The sequence below is a fragment of the Stegostoma tigrinum genome, chromosome 3, assembly GCF_030684315.1.
Source record: "Stegostoma tigrinum isolate sSteTig4 chromosome 3, sSteTig4.hap1, whole genome shotgun sequence".
Classification (NCBI taxonomy): domain Eukaryota; kingdom Metazoa; phylum Chordata; class Chondrichthyes; order Orectolobiformes; family Stegostomatidae; genus Stegostoma; species Stegostoma tigrinum.
The window spans coordinates 17346642-17365787 of NC_081356.1; the positions used below are offsets into that span (position 1 = coordinate 17346642).

The following is a 19146-nucleotide window of genomic DNA, read 5'->3' on the forward strand; positions in this document are numbered from 1 at the left end:
AAATTTGCATAATTAAAGCCAATTTGAAACAAAAAGTCCAAGCTAAGATTAAACAATTTATAAATCCTTGTTTTGCCATAAAATTTTGTGTTTCAATTGAACTGTTCAGTTAACAAAATAAAAGTTGTTGCTATCAATACACTGCTCCCATTGGTGGAGTACCAGTATTATATTAACAATGATGAGGCTGAGAAATCATAGTGACATAGAATAGGGAAGGTACATGAACAAATATGGAATGTTTTAGTTACTTGCCTCAGATGCAGTATTTTAGGTCTTCAGAACATACAGCACTTATCAAGTGGGGAAAAGTCATGTCACGTCTCCAAAGCTAACTTAAAAACACACGATCTGGGCAAGTGTTTAGGCTCGTCTTTCACTTCCAGTACTGGGTTCAAATTTAGCCTAGAATTAATATATGAATGACTTCTAGTCTGTAAATGATAGTTCGCACAGCCTAATCCAGTTCCAAGGAGGCACAAACTCACAACACACTTTGACACTAGTCAGAAGGCCACAGAATGATAAATTTAGGAAACAAACGTGCAAATGTCACGAAGCAAGTGCTTTGCTGAAGCTTTAGTTAAAAGCACATTATTGGGGCAGTGGAGGAATGTTACTTTGCACCTGCCCAACAAAAAAGTGTCCTGTCAGAGTGAGGAAAGGGTGTTCTGAACTGTGAAGAAATTGATGACGCAAAGCTAGTCAATACAGAAACAGGAGTAGGTGAACCCGAGATTCTAGAATTCTCAAAAGCAGACAATTTAATTGACGAGAGAACAAAAGAAGAACCAGGAAAAGAACGAGACAACCAAGAAAACCAGGAAAGAGACATGCAAAGCCAAGATGGTTGATGTTATTAGAAATTTCCTCTTTAAGCACAAGAGCTTCAGGAAGTTCAGTTTAACTACTACTTATTAAAAGCTAAAGCTAACAAGATTTCCACACAGAACTCTGTGGAAAAAACTTAGGCAAAATTACACACTAGAACAGTTTTAATTTAGTTTCACATTAGAGTTTCCTGTTTTATCATAATCTGTAGGTTATATCCAGTGGTTGCAATTAAGTTGCTTCATTTGTATCTAGTACATCAGTCCAGTCTCAACAGCCAAACTGTCCACTATATTAATTAGTATAGTGGCCAATCTCATATTTCCAATTTTCAACCCCCTCAATCATTATGTATTAGGTTGACATATATTCCCAATCTCCCACAAAAAAAGGGGCCATTTTCCGAAGTGTATTATATTCTAATTTTAATTAATCCCACTGGCAGAAGTGACAAAACAAACAAGTTTTACTTCAAAATTCTAAGTGAGGTGAACACAACGGGAGATATTAGCTAAATGAAATACACAGGCTAGGACACAAGTAGATGCATCTACTCAGACTGCTGCCATCTTTAGAAGTATGTATAACCTCATTTCTCCATCACTAGAATCCATTTCCGTTTTGTGCCTATCTACAAGATAAGACTTGGTACATTCACAGGCTGATCTTAAAAAATCCAAATGAATATGTTTAACCGCAGATTTCCAAACAGACGCAATTCCTGTACTGCAGTGATTTCCATGTTAGTTTAGAAACTAAGATTTTCTAACTTTTCAAACAGAAACAAAAAACACTCATCTCACAGCAATAAATATAACCAAAATGAATGGATTGTACACTAAGTTAAACAGCGAATTTCAATTTACAGCCATGTAACATACCTGATGCATCAGAACCAGATCTGGTGACAGATTCTCCATCAGTAAACGAGACAGATTCAGATTCAGAGTCACTTGCTTCACTACGTGTGTCGTAATCCTGCTCGTGACCTTCTTCCTTGCTTTCTCTTGGGTCTCTTTCTCTGAAATCATCTTGTTCAGATATATCTTGCTCATACTCTTCCTCCTCTGCTTCTTCTTCCTCCTCCTCCTCCTCTTCCTGCTCGTCTTCCTCCTCCTCATCCTCCACTTCCTTCTCTTCCTCAGCATCATCTTCATCAGGTATCATGGTGTCTACTGCCTCATCTTGATTTTCTTGCTCTTCAGATGAAGTATTGCCTTCAGTTTCAACATCCGCTTCAGACTGGTAATCAGACTGAACTTCTTCTTTAGATGAATGGCTCGTTCTATGCACTTTCATACTCTCGAGATTACGTAAAGCCGCCTGCATTAAAAGCAGATGGTTGTTTAAACAGTTTGAGAAAAATAAATATAATTGCTTCAAGAAATACAGTTTATTAAAGTGGCTTCCAATGTTTTCATTTAAAAAAAATCCGATTCACACTATAACAAAAATGAATGCTCTACAATTGGCAAAATCGACTTGAAGTCGTTAACAGGCCAATGTTGAGCATTTCATGGAATTACACCCCAGGCATTAACCCCAAGTGCTTCAAAAATTGTATTACTATTTTCTTTCATTTTACATCAAATTATGCAACCCAAGCCAATAAACTATAATACATGTAGTTCCCAGAGTCCATTGCAAAGTAATTTGTATGCATGTCGGAACAATATAAGACAATATAAAGAAGCCATTCATAAGTACAGGAAATGTTTATGGCGAGTCTTGAAAATTACACCCTGTACGAGATAGCATTTGCATGTACAAGCCTTCAAGTTGGATATTCAGAAACTGGGGACCTACCGTACACATTAGAAGATCACAAACACATACAAAATTCCCCAAAACCTGACAAAAGACATCGACTTTACCCATAAACCAATCATTTGGGAAGAACCCTTGTTAAAAAGAGAGACATATTGCTGAAGAAATAGGAACTGCAGATGCTGGAGAATCCGAGATAACAAAGTGTAGAGGTGGATGAACACAGCAGGCAAGCATCATCTTAAGAGCAGAAAAGCTGACGTTTCAGGCCTAGACCCTTCATCAGAAAAAAAAATTGCTGAAGTTTTGACTTGCATTTAGTGGAAGAAACGCAGGAATGCCAAATTTCAGATTTCCACAACAATTTACATTACATTTATATTACAATTTATACCATCTGTCACAAAACCAATGGAGTTCACTTTACAAAAGGAATCTGCCATCCTAACCTAATCCACACAACATGGTCAATTCTTACCTTATCTCTGAAATGGCAGTGCTAAAGCATTAAGATGGGTAGTAAACATAGGCCTTGCAAGTAACAATCAAAACTTATACAATAGAAATACCAAAAGTAGTAGGGCTGCTTGATACAACCAACGAGGCAAACAGGCAATGCACAGGTCCTGAATTTCAGGCGTGAAATCACTCAATTATGTCAAAATATCTTCCTGGATCAACAGCAGCATCCTATTATTGGAAAATGAAACTCAAGATGCCACTGTCTAGTAGGTGCAAGAAACAGCTAACACCTTACCAGGGCAACTCAATCATAGAGCTATACAGCATGGAAACAGACCCTTCGGTCCGATTTGTCCATACCCACCAGGTACCCTAAATTAACATTTGGCCTATATCCCTCTAAACCCTTCCTACTCTCATACCCATCACCATGCCTTTCTAATATTGGAAATGTACCAGCCTCCACCACTTCCTCCAGCAGCTCGTTCCACAGACGCACCACACATCCTAGGCATAAACTCATCCAGACATATTTTAAAATGTTGTAATTGCACCATTACAACACAGTTGGTTCCACGTTCTGCATGCAAGTTACCCCTCAAGTCCATTTTAAATCTTTCCCCTCTCACTTTGAACGTATACTGTCTAGTTTTGGACTCCCCTACTACAGGGAAAAGACCCTGGGGGCCACCCCTCAGCCTCCAACACACCAAGGAAAATAGCCCAGGTTTATTCAGCCTCTCCCTATACCTGAAACCCTCCAACCCTGCAACATCCTGGCAAGTCTTTGCTGAACGTTTTCAAGTGTCACAACATCCTTCCAATAGTAGAGGGGCCAGGACTGAGTATTCTAAAAACCAGCTTAACCAATATCCTGTACTGCCACGATACAATTTCCCAACTGATATACTCAATGCACTGACCAATAAAGGAAAGCATACCAAACACCTCCTGCACTCTCTTATCTACCTGCAACTCCATTTTCAAGGAATTATGAATCTGCACCCCAAGTTCTCTTTGCTCAGTAACACTCCCCAGGATCTTACCATTAAGTACGTAAGTCCTGCCTTGATTGGCCTTTCCAAAATGCAGCATCTCATATTTATCTAAATTAAACTATCTCCTAATCGATGGCCTATTAATCCTTCTGATCATGGTCACATTGTACTTTGTGGCATCCTTTTTCACTGTCCACTACACTTCCAATTTTGGTATCATCTGCAAACTTATTAATTAAACCTATGCTTACATCCAAATCATTTATACAAATGACAAAAAGCAGTAGACCTGGCACCGATTGAGCCACACTGCTGATCATAAAGGCCCAAGTCTGAAAAGCCACCCTCCACCACAACCTGTCTTCTACCTTTGAGGCAGTTCTGTATCCAAATGGCTAATTCTTCCCATATTCCACGTGACTTAACCTTGTGAAACAGTCTACCAGGAGGAACCTTGTTGAATGCCTTGTTGAAGTTTATATAAATCACATCCACACTCTGCCTTCATCAATCCCTTTTGTTACTTCAAATAAACTGTACCAAGTTAGTAAGACACCATTTCCTATGCTCAAAGCCATGCTGACTATCCAAATCAGTCCTCGCCATTCGAAATACCCATAAATCCTGTCCCTCAGGATCCCCTCCAACAACTGGTCTATAGTTCACTGGCATTTCTTTACCACCTTTCTTAAATATTGGCAACATGTTAGTCAGCCTCTAGTCTTCCTGCACCCCACCTTTGGCTATCGATGAAACAAATAACTCTGCAAGGGATTCAGCAGTCACTTTCGTAGCTTCCCATGGCATATACCTGATCAGGTCCAGGAGATTTATCCATCTTTATGGATTTCATGACATCCAACACCACCTCCTCAGTAAGATGAACATTTTTAAAAGATGTCGCTATTTGTTTCCCCATGTTCATTTCCTTCCCCAAAGTAAACACTGATGAAAAATATTGGTTTAGAATCTCTCCCATCTCCTGCGGTTCCACACATCATCAGCAAGGTTATCTTTTTAAAGGGGCCCCAGTTATATTTTTGTCCTTAATAAATTTTTACCCTGGAATACCGAAAGTACTTTTGAGTTGCCAAAGTGGTAGAGTTTAGCCCATTTGAGAGTCTAGTCAAACAATGAACTGATTGGGATAGCCACTGTCTTGTAAGATAGTTTCAAAGCACTGTTATTGCTCTGATATTGTAAGGAGAGCAAATTGCTACAATCCTAATGAAGATCATTCAGACTTTAGGAATCCTTTCACTTGACAGAAAACTAAAATACTACAGAATTTTTAAAATGCTGTAAGTATGCATATGGTAGTGGGCGAGGGCTCATTCTATCAAAAAACACTGAATCCAGAGGGGGCTCAAAGGGGATGCTTTTCTAAGTCCAAAAATACCACTGCTTTCTTCGTTATTGTGCAATTTGCATAAGAATCACAATACCAGTACAATGCCAGGTTCATAGGTAAACACGCCAAACATTGGTTGATTGATTCAAACACGTTCCCCTGGCTGCTCACAAAAGGTACAGTACACTGTACTCTACAAGCTGGCTCTCAGAAAATACAAAAAATTAGATGGGATTCCATGATTGGGCAACACAAATAATTCAGACTACCTTAACATCTGCCTTAACCAATTTAAGATGATTAAGTCAGCTCGAAATGTGCCTCATTTATGCTTACTACAAACAATGCACGCAGGGACCAGTTTTCTGCAAACAACAAAGTTTCAAAATTTAATATTACCTGGAAGCAATGGGACACCTATGTATACTGATAAAGCACCTCAGCCAGAATCAGCTTACCATTTTGCACCTCTTTTCTCCTATAGTATAAATTGCAGTGAAAGTTCGAAATTTAGCATTCTCACATTTGTCTTGATGAGTGAAGATAAAAGTTTCAGTAATATATCTGTTGCATTTTTATAAAGAAGGCAGATATACAATTAGACAAGTGCTAAGCATATAGGCAATGATACAGATTTAATAAATTTATAACAAATTTACATCGAAAATTCTTAAAACAATGTTTTCATCAAAACATTAACTTAACATCTAATGAACTGGAAAGAAATAAATGGAGTCAGACTTTGCATGGCAATGAAAAAAATAGCTGGAATGATGCTTCGAACAATGATTTCAATACACAAGTGAGGGGAAAAAAATTACCCTAGCTACAGCATGCGCTCACTGCAATTGTGCCCACATATTGTTACAAAATACATGCTGAGGCACCACACCCCAACACCATGGGGGAATACAGTTAAAAACACATATTGGTCTGAATCTGATGCACTCTTCAGTTCAAATTTATTTTCATTCTGTTAAGTTGAAGTACAACCGTTAAGGATAATAGGGCACTTACAAAGGTATATCTCCCCTTAATGTCACTTAAGTATTGAGATAAAAAAAAGACATTTTCAAAAGCTACAACAAAAATTCACAAGTTGAAGTACTAAGTCTCCACACTTGAGTTCATTTTCTGAGCCAGAGAAATTGATTCACAGTCACCTTCCAAGGAAGAGAAATTAGTTCAGAGTCAGCAACAATTATATCTTAAAAAAGGTTCCAAAACATTAATACACTTTGTTAAGTGTGGCTGCACTAACCTCTCAGGCGTCATAAACACAAGATTGTATTTTCAGACAGCTAACAGCAAAGCGGCACAAACTGTTCAGTAATATTAGACTTCGTAAACTTTTAGGATTACTCACTTTCTTGCTACAAGTTATGAACTGATTCACACTCTGTTGCGCTCAGCAAAACCTCCCGCACACATCGAATTAAATCAGACCTTTGCATGATCTGTAGGCAATAAAAACCTTAGCGACTAAACACGTGCAGCATTTCCAGTTTCTACCTGTTTTGTCAACTATTCTTCCAGGCCATGCATTGTAATTGCAACATTGCAGTTTTCAACTCTCAATATGCACCATCATATGTTGCTGCCATCACTTTATAATATTAGCCTTTTCTAACAAAAACTTCAAAAAAATTTGTAACAAACTCAAAAACAATGAAACTGGATAATAGAGTCACTAGCCACATACCACAAATATTACAGCACTATAATGAACTGCAATATTCTGTCTCAGTAAGTCTTTATTAAACTCCAAAGCTAATATTAAATAGGTGTAAGTAAAATTGATAATTTAAGAAGCAGATATTGAAATATCTCATGACTTTATTCATAGAAACATAGAAAATAGGAGTAGGCTATTCAATCATTCCAGTCTGTTCTACCATTCCCGAACACCCAACACCATACCCTGTTCCACTTTCTCCGCATATTATTTGATCCCGTTAGCCCTAAGAACCATATATAACTCCTCAATGTGTCAGATGGATCTATACCTCATTTCAGATAACACGGGCAAAACCTAACTTATTATGAAAGGACAACAAGGGAAAAAGCTGAGTAGTTTAAGTTAAAGCATTTAAAAAAAAAACTAGAAAATTACACTGGAACACCTTCATTTTCTGAGCCATCACTTTACTAAACAATTAATAGCTATTTGTCAATGATCACAGTTCTGAAACACAGTTTCCACTTCTCCCAATTTTTCAACTTCAAGACATAACGTATTAGCAAAATTACTCCATCAATTTACCATAAAACAATCTCAATCTGCTTTTTAGCCCACTTTGTTCAAAACCCTTTTCATCCAGAGATTTGACTCTGATGATGTTTTGTTCCTCTGGTTCTCCTGCATCTCCACCTGTAACTGGGTTGATCTCCAGCCTTCCGTAAATGAAAACAGACCTCCCTAATTACAAGTGCCCTCTGGAGTATATTATTCAGCAGATGTGTTACAGGAGCAAAAACAAATGTATCCATTCAGGATAATTGGTTGCAATGGGCTAATTATGTATAGAGATGGGACTTGATTATCATTGTACATAACCGATGACAACCATTTTGCTCTTACTTGACTGTTATATACCCAAGCTAGAGGCTTCCAACAGTGGGAAAATACGAAAACTCGTAATGAAAGGCACTGATGACTGGTCCTTCTCCCCAGAAAAAAAATACGAAATAGTTAAATACGAATAATTTCAGACGATATAGCTTTGCCTTACCATGTTGTAAGTTTGTGTCTCATCTGGGATTGCTGATTTAATTTTTCTGTCCGACTCTCTTCTTCGACTTCCCATTTTCTCTGTTCGATCTTTCTGTGACTCTCTGGAACTTCCACCTTGGGTATGGTTCTTTCTATCAGTGTTTGCCGTTTTGCTTCGTTCGTATCGCTGATATTCATCCTTCTTAGAAGTGGATACGTGTCTACCTTTTGAAATAGAAGCTTTTATGTTGTCTCCTGCAGACGGACAAGACGACCTTTTGCTAACTTGTCGCATTGAATGACTTGAAGATTTCTGCCTTTTTCCATCACCACTGTCAGCCCTCTCTTTTTCATTTTTTCTTTTTGATGCTGTTCAATAAAAATTAAAAATCTTTTTTATGTCTCAAAAAATAATAAACAACCCAATCAAAAGAAAAAAGCTAAAAGGCATTGCAAAAGTGAGCACTTAATAGTTCCATTGTAAAGACAATCATAATGTCTAAACAAAACTAAGATATGTGAATAAATAATGCATCACCCTCAATTTCTTTTCAGAAATGTATTGATTATCTAAGTGCAACATCACTATTAGTTTCACCAGCTAAATCACATTAAAGAGCTTTAAGAACATGTAATAAAGGCATGCTGCACTCAAAAGCAGAATTTTGTTGGTAGATTAAAAAACACAGCGTGCTCACTGAATAAGTTGCAACAGGGCTGTATGTTTGCCTACCATGTAGAAATGCAATATATATATACAATGGAATAAGATCTTACATGTTACACAATCCAAAAAAATGGCAAGGCACATAAAAATCTGTGAAGATTTTAATTTAAAGTTAATTTGTTACCTAATTTAAAGTTTTCATTTTGTTAATTAATAGTGAATCAGAAGATCTTGAACCTCCTTAACAATCAAGGCTATTATAAGCTGCATTTTAAGCAGCAAACCAAAAACATGTCAGGGAATCCCTGATTTACGAATAGTTGACTGACAAACACTTGTAAATATGAATGCAATCCTACACAGGGGTGCAATTTTAAAGATCCGATATAAATGCACCCTATGCTTACAAACGCTTACTTGATATTACTTTACTGTATTCCAACTTGCAAACAGAGTAAAGAGTGGAACTCGGGAACTGCCTATATGTCTCATGTGCTTGCAAACCAATTTCTCCCAGCCAGTTCTCTCAGAGGACTTTTGCAAAGCAATATGGGATCAACCATACAGCAGAGTTAAAAAAACAAAAAATTCAACATTAAGCCAAAGTTACCTTTCTTCTCACTAATGTCTTGTTCACTTTCCGGATTATAAAGTTCATCATCTTGGTCAGGAGCTTCTGTCAAGATATCATCCAAAACGTTGACTTCACCATCTAAAAAGAAAGAAATTGCTTAGCAAAACATGCATTTAATGTTTCAGTATTAAGTTTTAAGTACATAAAATTATGACTTAGTAAAACGTCACAATGCGTTTTATAGAAACATTAAAGGAAGTCAAATACAGAGGTACAAGAGCAGGTGATCAAAGACCTTTGTCGAGAGGTGTATCTGAAGAAGTTACTCAAAGCAGTGATGCAACAATTAAAAATGCTGATGTTTGCGAGACCAAGATTGGAGGAGCAGAGATACAATTCCAGTGGCTGAAATGGTTTAACCAGATAAAAGCAACATTCTTGGACCATTTGAAAACAAAGATGACAAAATAACCAGAATCAACGTAGCCAACAAGCACAGCATGATGCATGAATGGGACTTGGTATAAGTTAGGGCACCAACGATTTGCAAATGAAATTGATCAGTCACCTTTAGCCAAAGGATAAGGATTTCAACAGATGAGTTAAACACATTGTGATATTACAATGGCAGATCAGCACTCTTAGTGGAGAAATGATCAGAATTTCAAATAGTGGCACGATGTGACACTAAAGTTACAAAACATTTCAGAAACTGAGTTACAGGAATGACTCAGTTGCTGGGGAATGCAACTTAGTGGGAACAGAAGACAATAATTCAATTAAAAATATTTAGCTAGACAAAACGCGTGCTGAGCCAGGTGAATCAAACAAGCAACATGAGGATTTAGGAGTGAAAGGTTCAAGAAAGGTGGTTTTAAGAGCGAGCTGGATGTCATCAATGCAAATGTGTTTCAGAGGTTGGAAGCAAACAAGAAAAAAAAATTGGGGAACACCAAAGCTGTTTATAGCTGTTTCACTAAAACTGTCTGAAAAGATATTAACAACACACATGCAGTTCTTCCCAGCCAGATGATTATGAAAAGGCATTCAAGGAAGACAGTGTGATCAACTGTTCAAACACGCTGACAAATTAAAAAAAACAAGGGACAGCCTGAGATACTATGGCAGGATCAGAACCTTAAGTGGAATTCCAGAAAAGGTGGGCATGGTTTGGGAAGCAACAAATTTAAGGGCTCAGAGGAAAGAAATGTTGGAAATGGGACACTGGTCAGGGATAGCAGATATAAAGGGGGACTATACCTGACGAGACAGAACCATTGATGATAACAGCTGGCATAAGGAACAAGAGAAGAGGCTGGATATTCAGTGATATAATAAAACAAAAGAACCGACGATACTGGAAATCTGAAACATATATGAAATGTGGAGAAACTCAGGCATGATAAAGGGATACTGGGCTCAAAGGCGGAATTCTGTCTTCCTCTGCACAGACGCTGCCAGACACGCCAAGTTCCACCAACATTTTCTGTTTTTCTTCTGGACAATCGGTAGTTATGGCAGTTATGGGACAAAGGAGCATAAGAGGGTTAACATAGAAAGATGAGCGCAAAGAAAGAACATGACAGGACCAAGGTTGCAGGCTGGGCAAAAAGGTGGCTACATCAATATTTAATCTAGCTGGATTAGGAAAAAAGAACAAAGACAGCAGTAACAACAGCCATACCAGATGTAACAGCCAGACAGAGAGAATTTCAATGGGAAGTACAGCATCAAAACTGAAGGCAGGATGAGAACCTTAACTGCAAGAACGTAGTGATCAATGGTGGTCCAAAGTCTATACAGTTAGGATTCTGTAAATGAACTGGAGCTAGAGACAACCAAAAGTAAGGTCAAGAGGAGGAAGTGGGTAGACAGCAATTGAACAATGGGACAATGAGATGCAAGTGCATAGTCATGTATGTTAGTCTGACATAGCAACTTAGAACAAGTCATTGTCATTGGGATGGAACTGGTTTTTGTTTTCATCTTCTCAAATTTCACAGCAGATTGTGCGCTAGATAATAACATAATTATCTTTAATATGTACACTGGGGAATTTAAGAAACTGAGTAGAGTATGCCTAAATTTGGTTCAACAATAGCGTGAGCATTTTCAAATAGCAACATTACATATATGCTCATTCCAGGTGTTGTGCTCACAGGCAATTCCCCAGATCACCTGCTGCACACACTGCATTACATCAGCATGAGCAAGAACCAAATTAGGGTCCACATTCTTTACTAAACAAAAGAAACCACTTTATTTTACTATTTCAGATATTTAAACCAACAAGTCCAGACATCCATCTCACAAAATATATCTGTGCTTCTTAGTTTGAAAAGCTTTCTCAGTTTTTAAAGTTAATTTGGATTTAATGCTTCTCACTCATGTAAAACCCAAGCAAACTGTAATTACCTCTGGCTACTTAGCATTCGCAGCTCCATATTTTAAATTTTGCATTACAGTAGTGGTCACCATCATTCACATTGATCCCCAACTGGAAAACAGACTAATTAATAAACTGAAGAGTTGGCAAAGAATGGGCGCAATCTTCACCCTAACAGTGTGAGTAGATGACAATTTAGACTACTCGCAATACTGAGACAGAGACAGAGAGTATGAGAATGCGGGACAGTTGATTCTGAAAGGCAGGGTGCAGAACAGGGCTCAAGAAGGGAAGAGGATAGAAACATACAAAACAGGAAGAGGTGGTCACTGGCCCATCCAGCATGTTCTGACATTCATTATGGTCATGGTTAATCATCCAAGTCAATAGCCTGTTCCGACCTTCCACCATATCCGTTATGCCTTTTAGCCCCAACTCCTCCTCTAAGTCATACAACTGCTTTCTGTAGTAGCAGAACTAGATCCTAACTTGTTTACCCCATACTGACTGTGACTCCTCGTTCTGAAGTCCCCCACCATCCGGAACATCCTTCCTACATATAACCTGTCTGGTCCTGTTACAATTTTCTAGGTTTGCAGAAGCAAATATAATTCTAACTCATTCAAACTCTCCTCATACATCAATTCTGCCATTCCAGGAATCAGTTTGGTAAATCATCTGTGCGCTTCCTCCATAGCAAAAGCATCCTTCCTCAGATAAGGCCACAACGGCACACAACACTCAGATGCAATCTCAACAAGGCCCTGTATAATTGTAGCAAGGCATCTCCGCTCCTGCAGTCAAATCTTCTTGCTCTGAAGCCCCAACATACCACTTACCTTCTTTAATACGGAGTTCAATCATATATTGTCGGGTGTATTCAGTGTAAAAAGAGTGAAAAATGTACCTTCGCCATACATACATGGTGCCATTCACATTAACTTAGAACAAGAAAAAAATAACTTGAGAGTTCAACTTTCCTCCACTGCTGCCCCATTCAGTGCAGTACCTGTACGCTTTCTTTCAGAAACTGTTGCACGAGGACACTTAGGTCTCACTACACATTCCTCTCTCAATTTACAGCCAGATAATAATCTGGCTTCTTTTCATTACCAAAGTGGATCACCTCTCATTTATCCACATAATAAAGGCTCCACCATCATTTACCCACTTAGCTTTTCCAAATCATACAGCATCTTCCTCACATATCACTGTCACACCCAATTTTGTCTCAGCTGCAAATTTGGAAATATTACATTTAGTTCCCTCACACAAATCATTAATATACATTGTGAATAACCAGCACTGCAGCATCCCACAAGTCACTGCCTGCCATCCAGAACAAGACCCATTTATTCCATCCGTTTCCTTTCGAACAGCCAGCTTTCGACCCACCGTAACACACTACCCCTACCCCGTTCTGTATCTTTATTCGCTAATCTCACATGGGGCTTTGTAGTAAGCCTTCTAAGCGTACAAAAATTGATTGTATCCACCACACCCACCCTACCATCAACTCTACTAGCTACATCCTCAAAGAATTCCAGTAATTTGTCAAAGACAATTTCCTGTCTGTGGAACCATGCTGAGCCTGTCCAATTCTGCCACTTTTGCCAAATGATCGGCTCTACCTTCCCCCCCACCCCCCACAAGATGTCACACTGACTGGTCTATAACTTCCAGCTTTCTATCTATCTCACTTTTTAAAATTTAACGATTACATCAGTTATCTTCCATTCTGTAGGAACTGTTTTTAACAGAATCTTAGATGATGACCATCAATGTATTTGGTATTTCTGGGGCCGCTTCCTTAATCTAAATCTCAGGGTATTTCTCAGGCCAGGGAGATGTATCAGTCTTCAAACTCAATTTCCTCAGCAACATTTCCCTATTAATACAGATTTCCTTCAGCTCCTCTTTCTCACTAAATTCCACACCCAACATTTTTGGTATGTTATTTGTGTCTCCTTCTGTGAGCAGTGAACGTAAGTCTATATTCAAGACGGTCAGGCATTTTGTTGTTCCCCATCAAATTCCTGTTTCTTACAGCAAAGAACCTACATCTGCCTTAACCGATCTTTTTAGTCACTTTTAAAGACCCCTGCAAACTTACTCTCATACTATTTTCCTTCTCGTGTTCTCACAAGCTCCTTTCCTGAATTCTAAACTGAGACCATTCCTTATCTCCATTGTTTTTCTGGTCAATTTGTATGTATGTTCCTTGGGATCTTGGGTGACAGGAGTTTAGAGTATCAGGGCTTACAACAATGTTGGGCGAAGTATGGCAGGAGAGGTTAAGTTATTTGAACACAGCACTTCCATCATGAGCAGACAAGCCAGTAAACAGCCAAGTAAAATCTAGACCCTCTTCACCAAGTAGATAGTGACACAGGCCTACTTGCAGATAGATAGAGAAACAAAGGGAAAGGCAGTTTCACAACGGATTGCAGGTCTGATTTTCCAGCACAGGTATACCAAACATTGACCTTCACAGGATGGGAGAAATGAGCAGCTTGTGAAATTTAAGACATGCGATACAACATTTAAAAAATGGGAATGCTCTATGCTCAGATTATTTGAGCTCAACAAATTAGACAGTTATTAACAGCAGTACACCAGGTTGGAACAAATCAGAGCCTAAGTTCTACCTGACAGGAAAGGAGCAGGTTTCAACTTTTCAATGGACAAATAGAACTGAAGGACTAGAATGTTTATTAGTTGCACTGGCAGAGAGCAGGCAACCAGTTCATCACCGATTAGAAAGAGAAGTTTCAGAATACTAGGAGTCTCATTACTGCATACCACAACCGAGAAAATATTAGACCTATGGTCATTTATTGTCGGCAAACAGCACAACAAATTTTCATATAAGAAATACTATAAATATCCATACTGTTACAACCAGACAATCTATCGTACGGGCCACTGCCTTTTTTTTAAAACTAGTTCTGACAAAAGGTCGTACAAAACAAGAGTAGGTCGTCCAGCCTTTCAATAACCAACTAAATCCATTAACTCTTCTCCTCAGTCCAGATGATTCCAGACCTCCTGGGACGTTCCAACAAACCATGCCTTCCTGTTATAGCAATCACTCAGCACATCAAGTGTTTTTAATGATGCCATTGGGTGGTTTGCTATCATCTCAAACCAGTGTTTCGCACCTCAGCCCTAACACCCACTCTGCTCAATAAAAACAAAAACAGAATTCTCCTTGTCCTCAGGTATCACCCCATTAACTTCTGGATTCAAAGCACCACTCTCCGCCACCTGCAATCTGACCCACTATGTATGATATATTTACCTCCCCACTCTTATCTGCCTCTGGTCGGACTGTCCTCTCTGCGACTCCCTCATCCACTCCACGCTCCCCACCCCTCTCCCAGCATCTATGTCTGCGACCGCAGGAGGTGCTACACTTGGCTCTCCACCTCCCCTCTCACCTGCATTGCAGGCCCCAAAAAAAATTTCCACATTAAACAGACGGTCACCAGCACATGCGCTAACATGCTCTATTGTATCTGCTGTTCCCGATGGGGCCTCCTCTACATCAGTGAGACGAAGCAGAGGCTCAGAGACTGTTTTGTAGAGCACCTATGCTCAGGTCGTGACAAACAACAACACCTCCCAGTCGCGAGCCACTTCAACTCCCCATCCTGGGCCTCCTCCAGTGTCACAATGATGCCACCAGGAAACTGGAGGAACAGCACGTCCTGTTCCACCTTGGAAGCATACACCCCAATGGTCTCAATGTGGACCTTACTAACTTCAAAATCTACGCCCCCCCCCCCCCAACCTCATCCCTGCCTCAATGACCTGTCCGTCTTGTCTCCCTCTGATCCGCTCTTCCAACCTCGCTGACCAATCCCCACCACTACCTACCTGCTATCACCCTCCCTCTATTTCAGAGCCCCCTTCCCCTCCCCCACTTTTGAAGAAGGGGCTGACCTGAAACATCAGCTTTCTGGCTCCTGTGATGCTGCCTGGCCTGCTGTGTTCCTCTAGCTCCACACTGTTATTCGCAGGCTCCAACATCAGCAGTCCTTACTTTTCTCATTCCCAACTGTGTTAGTAGCTACAGCTTATATTTTGTCTGTCCAGAATCTCATGATTTTGAGCAGTGCTTTTAAGTCTGCTGTCAACCTTCTCTCAGGAGAACATGCCCAATTTTGCTCCAGTTCATCCACACAACCGAAGCTCCACATTCCTGAAAAAAAATTCCATCATCATTTCTGCACCCCATCTTTTTTCTGCTTTCCAAAGGTAATTTGGATACAACTTCGGGCCGAACCAATTTTGCATGCGCAGCGTTATCATGACCTCCTTGCTGTGGAAATGTCATGCTTCTGCTTCCAAACCTAGGGCCCTGCACATTTTACGAACCACTGTTTCGACCTGATGGGCTACATTTAGCGCTTTAAAGGCTCGCCTACATTTCGGCATCTCGCTGGGATCAGCGCCCCTTTAAAAACGGTGCATCATCTCTGCACGATCTGCGACCCGGGGCGAAAAAAATATGAGGAGTGCCCTCGGGATTGACTCCGACACATCGGGAACATGGCGGCCGGCGAGGCCTCCCTCGGCCGGAGCTGTCCAAATGTTGCAGGACCACACGAAGTGAGCCGGGGCCCATCGTTCGCCAAATAGGCCTCCGGACGGTGGGTTGGTTGGATAGATGCGGCCGCCGTGTCCCTTTCCCCCCCTACCTCACCGACCTGGCTTCCTCTGAACAAAAGAGGCTGTCGGAATTGTCGGGTGGGGGGGTGAAGGGAAGGAAGAGGCCCGGACCCTTCGCGCTGCCCTCTTCCACCTCTCACAGGCGCGCGCGCGCGCGCACACACACACACACACACTTCCACCGCCCCGAGGGCCTACCGCTTTTACCTTTGTCGTCCGGGATCTCGGCCGCCATGGGCGAGATGGCGTAGGGTGGGAGAGATCGGCTCGCTCCGCCCCCGGGAGGCCGCGCTCTCGCTGCTGCTGCTTCTGCTTCTGCTGCTACCGCCGCCGGCCGACCGTCCGTGCGCCCGCCCGCCGCTCGCAAAATGGCGCCGCCAGCCAGGGCCGCCGTCATCCCAGGGGCCTCCGCGCCGCGCTCGCGTCACAAAGGGCGCCGGCGCGACGTCACAATCGGCGTCAGCGCCACCCTTTCCCTTTCCCCTTCCCCTACCCCCCACCCCACGAAGCCTTGGGGGAAGACTCTGAGCAGAACTTTCAATGGAGAAATTGTTCAGGAGGTAAACACCATGCATTGGATCAACATGAATAAGAAAGGGTAGCACATTTCAACCGCAATTGCCCTAACTCTGGTGCTGTTTTGTCTTTATTAAAGATGAACTGAATGTCTGTTACCACATGTGCTTACACTTACAACATGCTGATTAACGGTGCACCCCTGGAGATATTGTCGTCAGGGCCTTGATCTGTAATAGTAATCACCAAGTTTTATTTCCTGTTATCCAACGGTATTTGTTCATGTACAGTGTTTAAATTTTGTTTTATTAAAGATTAACTGAATTTCTGTAACCACAACAAGGTCAGAAATCATGCGACACCAGGTTATAGTCCAGCAGGGTTATTTGAAAAGACAGGCTTTAGGAGACTCACTCCTTCAGGTTTTAGTGAGAGAGGTGGTATCAAACATAAAATTTATACGTAAAAGATCAAAGGGTCACCACCAATGAAGATGTATTAAACAAACCTAAGATGCTGTTAAGTCTTCTTGATTTTAAAACCTTTGAAGTTTTAATTAACATGTATACGCAAATCCCCAAATTTCTCTTAAATCACTGCCCTGAGAGAACCTTAAGGTTTTATCAGTGAAAGAAGAATTGATATTTTAGGTCATACAACGCATGTTAGGTGTGAGGCGTTGTTTAGAACCTGTTTGTGTTTTGGTTTGGAGTCAGATGGTTTAATGTCTGAAGTAGGAATTTATAAAATGCCACATTGACTGTGTATAAGTTGTGTGCTTTTCAAACAAAATAGAATACATCAGCAAATACAAATTCGTGCTATAGATTTTTGTGTGTGTGTCTATGTGAGGGGGGAGAGAGAGTGTGTGAGTATGTGTGAGGGCAGAAGAGAGAGAGAAAGTGTAGTCTGCAGAGGAGAAAGAGTGTAAGTGTGCCTCCTCGCTCTCACACACACACACACACACTCATTCTCTCTCCCTCCCTCACACAACCACACACATGCCTAAATCTTTGGGGTGAATTTGTATTTGCAAATATATTCTATTTTGTTCAAAAAGAACACAATTTATTGACAGAGATAATGGGAACTGCAGATGCTGGAGATTCCAAGATAATAAAATGTGAGGCTGGATGAACACAGCAGGCCAAGCAGCATCTCAGGAGCACAAAAGCTGACGTTTCGGGCCTAGACCCTTCATCAGAGAGGGGGATGGGGGGAGGGAACTGGAATAAATAGGGAGAGAGGGGGAGGCGGACCGAAGATGGAGAGTAAAGAAGATAGGTGGAGAGGGTGTAGGTGGGGGGGTAGGGAGGGGATAGGTCAGTCCAGGGAAGACGGACAGGTCAAGGAGGTGGGATGAGGTTAGTAGGTAGCTGGGGGTGCGGCTTGGGGTGGGAGGAAGGGATGGGTGAGAGGAAGAACCGGTTAGGGAGGCAGAGACAGGTTGGACTGGTTTTGGGATGCAGTGGGTGGGGGGGGAAGAGCTGGGCTGGTTGTGTGGTGCAGTGGGGGGAGGGGATGAACTGGGCTGGTTTAGGGATGCAGTAGGGGAAGGGGAGATTTTGAAACTGGTGAAGTCCACATTGATACCATATGGCTGCAGGGTTCCCAGGCGGAATATGAGTTGCTGTTCCTGCAACCTTCGGGTGGCATCATTGTGGCACTGCAGGAGGCCCATGATGGACATGTCATCAAGAGAATGGGAGGGGGAGTGGAAATGGTTTGCGACTGGGAGGTGCAGTTGTTTGTTGCGAACTGAGCGGAGGTGTTTTGCAAAGCGGTCCCCAAGCCTCCGCTTGGTTTCCCCAATGTAGAGGAAGCCGCACCGGGTACAGTGGATGCAGTCCACTGACATTTATTGACAGTCAGTCAATGTGGCACTTTATAAATTCCTACTGTTGAAATGAAACCAGTCTGACTCCAAACCAAAGTACAGACAGCTTCTAAATTAGACCTTGCACCTAACATGCATTGACTGACCTAAAATGTCACCTCTTCTCCTACAAAACCTTTAGTTCTATCAGGGCAATGACTTGAAAGAAATGCGGAAATTTACCTATACATACACATAAGTCAATTTAAACCTTCTAACTGATTAAAGATTTAACAGCATCTTGGGTTTGTTTAATACATCCTGATTAGTGATGGCCCTTTGATCTATTACTTATAAATTCTGTGTCTGAATCCACCTCTCTCACTAACAC

The 19146-nt window shown here is 41.0% G+C and overlaps 1 protein-coding gene across 7 annotated transcripts in view; it reads right to left on the minus strand.

The window, feature by feature from the left end:
* The window catches only part of ythdc1 (YTH N6-methyladenosine RNA binding protein C1), a 47313-nt gene extending 30481 nt beyond the window's left edge, over nucleotides 1-16832 (minus strand). For 5 of the 7 annotated variants that reach the window (XM_048526861.2, XM_048526859.2, XM_048526858.2 and 2 more), the window contains exons 1-4: nucleotides 16631-16831; nucleotides 9400-9501; nucleotides 8142-8491; nucleotides 1713-2154 (exon numbers count right to left, since the gene is read on the minus strand). In XM_048526861.2, the coding sequence (XP_048382818.1) occupies nucleotides 1713-2154; nucleotides 8142-8491; nucleotides 9400-9501; nucleotides 16631-16820 (1084 nt within the window). In that variant the 5' untranslated portion in view covers nucleotides 16821-16831. Of the gene's footprint in view, nucleotides 1-1712; nucleotides 2155-8141; nucleotides 8492-9399; nucleotides 9502-16179; nucleotides 16530-16630 lie in introns of those variants that run through there. The other 2 variants (XM_048526860.2, XM_048526862.2) reach the window with 2 other exon arrangements.
* Between the last annotated feature and the right edge of the window lie 2314 nt (nucleotides 16833-19146).